This window comes from Parus major, chromosome 7, assembly GCF_001522545.3.
Source record: "Parus major isolate Abel chromosome 7, Parus_major1.1, whole genome shotgun sequence".
NCBI classification, from domain to species: domain Eukaryota; kingdom Metazoa; phylum Chordata; class Aves; order Passeriformes; family Paridae; genus Parus; species Parus major.
Genome location: NC_031776.1, coordinates 18,630,382 through 18,637,639, shown reverse-complemented (window position 1 = coordinate 18,637,639; position 7,258 = coordinate 18,630,382). Strand labels below are relative to the sequence as shown.

General features: G+C 37.6%; 1 protein-coding gene across 1 annotated transcript in view; it reads right to left on the bottom strand.

Annotated features, from left to right (window-relative positions):
* Nucleotides 1-3,330: 3,330 nt before the first annotated feature.
* Nucleotides 3,331-7,258, bottom strand: part of SPC25 (SPC25 component of NDC80 kinetochore complex) — a 4,164-nt gene continuing 236 nt past the window's right edge. Inside the window, exons 2-7 of the mRNA XM_015634280.3 lie at nt 6,891-7,060; nt 6,737-6,802; nt 5,845-5,991; nt 5,595-5,699; nt 5,203-5,301; nt 3,331-4,263 (exon numbers count right to left, since the gene is read on the bottom strand). Of these exons, the coding sequence (XP_015489766.1) occupies nt 4,130-4,263; nt 5,203-5,301; nt 5,595-5,699; nt 5,845-5,991; nt 6,737-6,802; nt 6,891-7,044 (705 nt within the window). The 5' untranslated portion in view covers nt 7,045-7,060 and the 3' untranslated portion in view covers nt 3,331-4,129. The remainder of the gene's footprint in view (nt 4,264-5,202; nt 5,302-5,594; nt 5,700-5,844; nt 5,992-6,736; nt 6,803-6,890; nt 7,061-7,258) is intronic.

The following is a 7,258-nucleotide window of genomic DNA, read 5'->3' as shown; positions in this document are numbered from 1 at the left end:
CTTCCCTTTCCGTTCTGTGATTTCTGGCTGACAGGGCTGTCAGGGCAATGGGGGGCGAGCGCTCGCCCCTTGCGGAGGCGCGGCGTGCTGGGAGGCCGGGCAGGGTAACACCGCTCCGCACCACGCCTGCACCTCGGAGCCTTTCCACCGGGGAAAGGCAGCGACTGACAGACCTTGGGAGCAGCCAAATCTACAGATAAGGACAAAGCCACGGACTGTGCGAGGTGCCGGGAGGACATATAAGGCCTGCTCGTGAATATTAATGAGGCTATGCAACATTGAGTGTATAAAGAAGGTGAGCAGAAAGAGTCTCGCTGTGCTCCCAGCGCTGTCCCTCCCTTTGCTTTGTAATTTTAACGGGTTCTAATTAACTTTTATTTACTCATTCCCGCCCGGGCTCGGAGTTGCAGCAGGCTGCAACTGGTGTCCTGCAGCTTCAGCAGCAGCAAAGCAGGGGCCAAACTGCATAACTCAGGAGTGGTTCTATGGCTCTGATCCTTAGACTGTAAAAAAGAGCTGAGATCGCAGTGAAGAGAATGGCACTATTTAAGGACAAACCCACAGATCTGTAGGAAAATTAGGCTTCAGTGCCTCTGCTTCTGCTGCAACAACTTATCTCTGTGTAGGGCTGTCAGAGTGATTAGGGATAATATGGATAAAACGAGTGGTGTCACTGTCTGGCAGTCAGAACCATTCCTCCCAACCCTTCAGGCATACAATCCTGTTTTAGCAGTAATGCCTCATGTAACTGAATTTCAACTATTGCTTTCAAAAAGATAAGACTAATACTGGAATCATTTAGCATAGCTTATTCACACGGTTAAAATACATACTCTTACTCTGCCTGTGGGACTGATTTATGTGTGCATATGTTTGTTATGTCAAGTTCCACAGGGCTTTTAAAAAGTTCTAAATCACAGCAATGTTATGGTATTACAATGACAAAACTAATTTAGACAATTTCAAGGTACTGCATAAATTCAGTTAATTGACTCATTAGAGAAGACAGTATGACACAAGTACAACGTAACTTCTGTGTCTTTTTTGATTTTCACAAATGTAGCCAGTACCTGTTTGTTTGCTTTTCAAAATACATCTAACAACATGCAAGAGTAACCACCTCCACTCTTGTTTGAATAGGTGTGTAAAAAAATTCAACATCCTTCCCCCAGATTTTTACAATATGAGATAAATTTATGAGGTGCTGAGCACCAGTATATCAGCAGTTTGCTGTATGGTCAGCATTAGTTCACGAACCCTTCCATTTCAGACTTGACCCTTGGTAGCTAAGTATGGGTCAGCACTTTGAAAGTGAAAGCAATGTTCAGCATTGGGCAAACTGATTTATGAAAAAAACACTAAAAAAGCCTTTACTGACTTTCATTAAAATCTATGTCTGCCTTAAGATCCTGCTAATAAATGGTCCACCAGCATTAGCTGATTGTGTGTCACAGCCTCTAAGCTGCATATTGCTTTTGTGCTCAAGGGCATTCCCATCTGCTCTTCGGGACATTTCAGTTTGTATGTGTACTAATCAGCACACTGGGTTCCCAGTAACTGTATCTGTTAGGTATAGATAGGTATTCTATTCTGTTATCCTAGTTGTCTTTACTATTATTTGATATCACTGTATTGTGTAGCTTCGTAACAAATAGAAAATTCCAAATTATCACAGATCCAGGTGTGTGGCATTCTATAAGCAATTAGTGCAGATTTAAAGCAAAGGTTTTAAAATGAAAAGACAGATCTACTAGAATCAGGCTGTTTCATGGAACTCACAGGCCAGTTTTACTTTAGAATAAGTAAAGAAGCAAAACTATTGTATACACTTTCCTAGCTTTAACCCACTTTTGGAATGTTTGGCTCTGTTTTAGTAGAGTAAGATCTCTGATTTGCTCTGGTATATATAAGCAGGTACATTATTCTAGCTCCAAAAGGAGTTCTAAAGATTTATATTACAACAAATATTTCAAACTTCTTGCTTTAGGCATATACACAGGACATTTACAAGCAGACACATCATATTCTCTAGCAAATAATTTCTAAGAATGTATATTCCAATAAAGCAGTTGTCACATGTTTTATGTTCTGTGCATGGCAATCTTGACAAGTTCATTTTGTCACCACTCATGCATGGGATTAACAAGAAAAGAAAATGGCACTAAGTTTGAACATCTGTCTTTATTACTCAAGGCATTTAAATTTCTTTCTCCTGTGAGGATGATCAAATAATGTATGTTACAGAGGGTGTCTGAGCAATACGTACACTCTTAACAATTAAACAGCTCCATTTTAAATCATGGAAATGAGGTGGTTGTGTTCTGCCTGCCTTTTTGCTTTCGTGCAGCAGCTGTAAACTATTTAGTAGAGCATGCTGAAGTTTACTTTCAGAGCAGCTCAGAGGTGCTTGGCACAGACAGGTGAAGTAGGGCAAGGGTATGCTTCAAAATGAGTAGTCATTCTGGATATGAGAGCACTGCCATTAGTGAGAAGCCAGAAGGCACAGGCTTTCCCACATGGAAGGTAAGGGCTTCTGTACAAGGAAGAGATGCCAACAGCAGCCATTATGCCTCAGAGAGATGACACAAGTGGAAAGTGCAGAGCTGCCCCAATACATTTTTTGAAACTCCTGGCTAGTCTACTGACATCCATAAAAATACCCACAGAATTCTTTTAGTGGTAGAAGCAATTAGTTGAAAGAAATACCCACAGCTTAAATATTCCTGTTAATCTAATTGAAAAGCAAGCAAATCCACTATAATGAAAAATGACTCTTGAAGTCAGGCTCCCATCCCTCGCTTCTTTGTCCCATTGCCAGTCACAGGATTTTCAGATATGGACAAAGTAAAAACTGAGGATTTGTTTGATTTGATATGTCATTATAACAGTGCTTAGTAATTCTCTGCTGGCATTCTGTTCTAAAATTGCAGTGTAAGCAGTTAGCACCGTTACCCTTCTTATTGGCTTTGTGTATAACTGGCTGTAACACAAGAAAAAAAAGAATAGGGCACACCACAGAAAATGATGCACTACTTAGCAAACAGCAAATTATGATCTGTAGGGAAGAAAAAATGGAAGATTTTATCTTTTACTCTTTTTTTTGTTAAATTGCACTCCTAGAAGCTGAGGGTGTAGTCTGTGGTGCATCCATCAAGCTATACGGTAAGTTTAGAGAAACAAAATTATTTAAAATACAGTTCACATCTGATTGGGAAATATTCCCAACCATACTATCTGATCAGACTAGGTAAGATCTGATCACCAGATTTAAACATGTCTAAATTACTAGGTCTTACATATTGGTTTTTGATTCACTAGGATTTCTAGGACTGAACTTAGTCAAGACTTTATTTGAACTGTGGTATATTATCAAATGAAGCATTTTCTTTCTTGTTGCAGCAGTCCTTTTAAATATTCTGTAAAAATAAAAACACTTTATGAGACAGAAAAATATTTTAAATCAAAGCTGAGCACTGTGATAGTCTTCTTGGTAAGATGCAAAATATAGACATGATTTATTTGTCACCACTGTATTTCATACTTTAATACATTATAGTTCAAGCTTTGCTATGTCAAAAGATTTCCAATGACAAAGTTTAACAGACCAGAAGAAAAACAACCATTTAGATGCATGAATAGAAATGCTAATACTGTAGAGTACAAGTTAGGATAAAAATCAAGACAATGACCTATGACACAAGTAACTGAAAGCAAACTTTTTTTCAATGAGTTTCAGGCCTATTTCAACCACACAGAAATCTGAAAGACACATCAATGCTTTTGGAAAATATACACAAACTAGAGAAGGTACTTTATTTTGATTATCTCCCTGGGGTAGCTAAATACAAATCATTATATCATTATCATTATTATTAGATCATTATCATGCATTATCATAATGCATGGAATGGATCAAAATTTACAAGTCCAGAGACATTCAGTTAAGGCAGTAGTTGGTGATACTGTTGTTTGAAGAATGATCCAAAGTGTGTGTAGATAACAGTAAACTAAAATAATGCTTTCATTATCTTTATTTAGAAATTAAGAGTCAGACACAGATAAATACACCATTTCAGCAACAGGAAGGAAAGAAGACTGCTCTACAGACAGAAAGAGGTACAGACTGGTTTCATGCAGACTGTTTATATGATAAAGCAGTGAAAGCTTTTCTGATGTTGGCAACAAATGCAGAAAAATTGTTAGTTTCTCTCAGTTTGAGCTGTAACTCTGCAATGCAGTCCAGAGGAGGAGTACAGGAAGTCACTAAAATGACACAAATTTGCAAAAGATTAGACTATGATTAAAAAAATAAATCGATATCAGTGTTTTTCTGCACCTATGAAATACTAATGTAGCTTGTTACCTTTTTATGTTTTAGGTTCCACCTGCGTTATTTTTGAGTGGTCTCATTTTCTTTCAGTAAAGAGAAAGCCTCAAAGAACATAACAGTATTTTTGATTTCTGACCTCCCACTCAGTGCTGTGCTCCTAACTGAGCTGTTACAGAAACTCCCTGCTCCTAGCCTGCTCAAAAACTGAAACACATTCCTAAACCATTTTGTTGCTCTGCAGGTAAGCAGACTGTAAACTGATGTAGCCCAGCATGTGATAGACTTTTAACTTCAACAGTTTAAATCTGAATTAGTAAAACCAGAAATCTCTTCAGTTCGTACCTAGGGGCACGGCAGAACTCTGGTAGTATCTGTCTAGAAGCTATCCAGCACTCAAATTCCATAACTGAAGTAAGATCTATATAGCCAAACCAGCTTTGAGATCCAGAAGGCTGTGCCCTTACAGAAAGGGAATGCTGGATGTCAAGTTTTATTCTTTCACCTATGTCACCTTTTTTCTGCCTACTAGGCTTCTGGAACAAGTTGAAATATGCCTGTCAGCATACACACCCACTGTAGTAGAAACAAACTACTAAATGAAGCATTCTCATCTCTGTATATCCTTTTCCTGCTTTGCTTGATACAAAATAAACAGCATCTCCATAAATGGAGGGCAGTGAAAATAAGCAGTTGTATTTTCACATAAGTTAACAAGACCAACATAATCAAAGAAGCAATGTTACCATTGCAAGATTTTTATTCAGAAATTGGAAGACTAAAGATTACAGCTAAACTGCACTTTACTCCTCTCCTTTCTGCAAACAGAGGTGTCAGATTCAATCCTCTTATTTAAGTATTCAAAATTCACATACCTTCATAGTCCCCTTGTTCATTTATGGAAAGGGTACACACATATGGCTTGTTAGGATCTTTGTGGTCAATGTGTCTGAATATAAACTGTAATTGCTCATCTAAAATAAATACAAGCAGAATTAATTAATACCATTAATTTCTGCTGCAGGGTCACAATGACTAAAACTCACAATAAAAAGTTAGGTTCAATTAATATTCTTAGAACACGGACAAATTATGCTACCCTAGTCTCTTTGCAAGACAAATGCATTTTAGCATATTTTGCCATTTGAGAGACAACTGTAGTAGCTGGGCTAAACCAACTGATCAGGTGTGTAAACCATGTGCTCTTCACTGCACAATCCAACATGAACCACATTGTATCAGTACACAGGAAACTACAGAAACTTACCGTGAATTCTACGCATCTCCAATCCAAGATGCTCTTTAAACAATGTTTTAATCTTGTTCACTTGTTCTGCTTTCTCCTTGGCAGCTTTATTTTTAGAAGATTTTACTAGAATTTTAAAATCCATTGTAAGTATCAAACGCAAAATAAGGATATAAAAAAACATTTAGAACAGCAGAAAACCAATAAAGAACAAATGCTGAAAACAACCCCTCCTTCAATTAAGGAAATTTAATTATTATCCTTTTCTTACTTTCCATTTTCTTCATCAACTCTTCTTTAAGTTCTTGGATGCTGTCATTCAAGTTTTTCTGCTGCTCTTCTTCTTCATTTAGCTTCGATTTTATTTCTGTCAACTGCTCTTCCTTTTCTGCTAAGTATTTACTCTGCTGGAGAATCTCTGAAAGGATAAAAGAAAATATGAACATATGCAGTAGATTAAGTATGTCCCTGCCATTTAAAATTTAAATAGTTTGAAATTATTTATCTGAATAAAACACAGTGGAATGCATGGTACCTTAGCTGCAGAGAGACATCAGCTCAGCTATACCAAGAGCATTAAATGAAAGCTTAAAGTGAAAATTATTCCTAAGAGAAGCTACAAAGTATGGAGCTGCTCTGATCCTTTAATCAGATGAAGTTTGTTTCTAGTGCCAGCACTGTATACACCTTCAAAGCATTAAGATGGTGGCTCCTGCCAACAGATAATGACAGAAAGCCAAGAATGCAAACACTGAGAGTTGCAGTAATTTTTGCCTGATAGTCTGAATTTTACAAAATTCAGACAAGTTAACCCTAGACTGATGAGCTGACAGTATTCTCTAATACAGAAAAGGCATAAATAGCCTCACAATATTTAGCTTTACAAAGCAATTTACTTTTCCTACTGCAGTCAGAAAATTCTGACACTCTGTTGTTTTAAATACTTACACTTTATGCAGAAAACTTTTATTTTTGCATCATTAAAAGATTTTCAACAAATAGCTTTTGACTTGAAATTTACATTGTAACCAACCGATTATGTTTGGGTTTTATTATGTATTCATTCTGATGTTATTACTTACCTTTTTATATGTGAAGTTAAACATATTATTCAGCTGTATTAAATTAATTTTATAAAAGTTGGACACAATAAGTAACTGTACCATTGTTATACTCCTGAATTTTGTCAATCATCAGGTCCTCTTCTTTCAGCTTCTTGGACCATTTCTCTGTAAGGGAAAGTTGCTTCAGTTATCTGAAGAAGTTTGATGATAACTTGCACACAGCAGAGTTAATACGAGCATAGAGCCGTTTTACCTGAAAGAGCTTCTATAGTCTCCTTGCACAAATCTCTCAGCGCTGAAGTCTGATTGTTCTGTTCAGCTCCATAACTGATTTTAAACTGGATCCAAAACTCTTTAATATCGTTTTCAAAGAGCGTTAATTCATCTTCCGCCGCTGCATTACCCATAGCTCTGTACCAACACCTGTAAGAGGACAGATGTAGCGTCAGGCACAGGAGGCAATGGCAGCAGGTGGAACTCACAGGACAAACGCTCAGAGCTGGTTTTACCGCGCCGCGATATCGTTCAAACCTCTTCGCGCAAATTGTTTTTGTTGCTATCACTGGCTCAGTGGGAGCTGCGTTTCCCTGGCAACTCTCCCAGCGCTCGGCTACTGCGCCA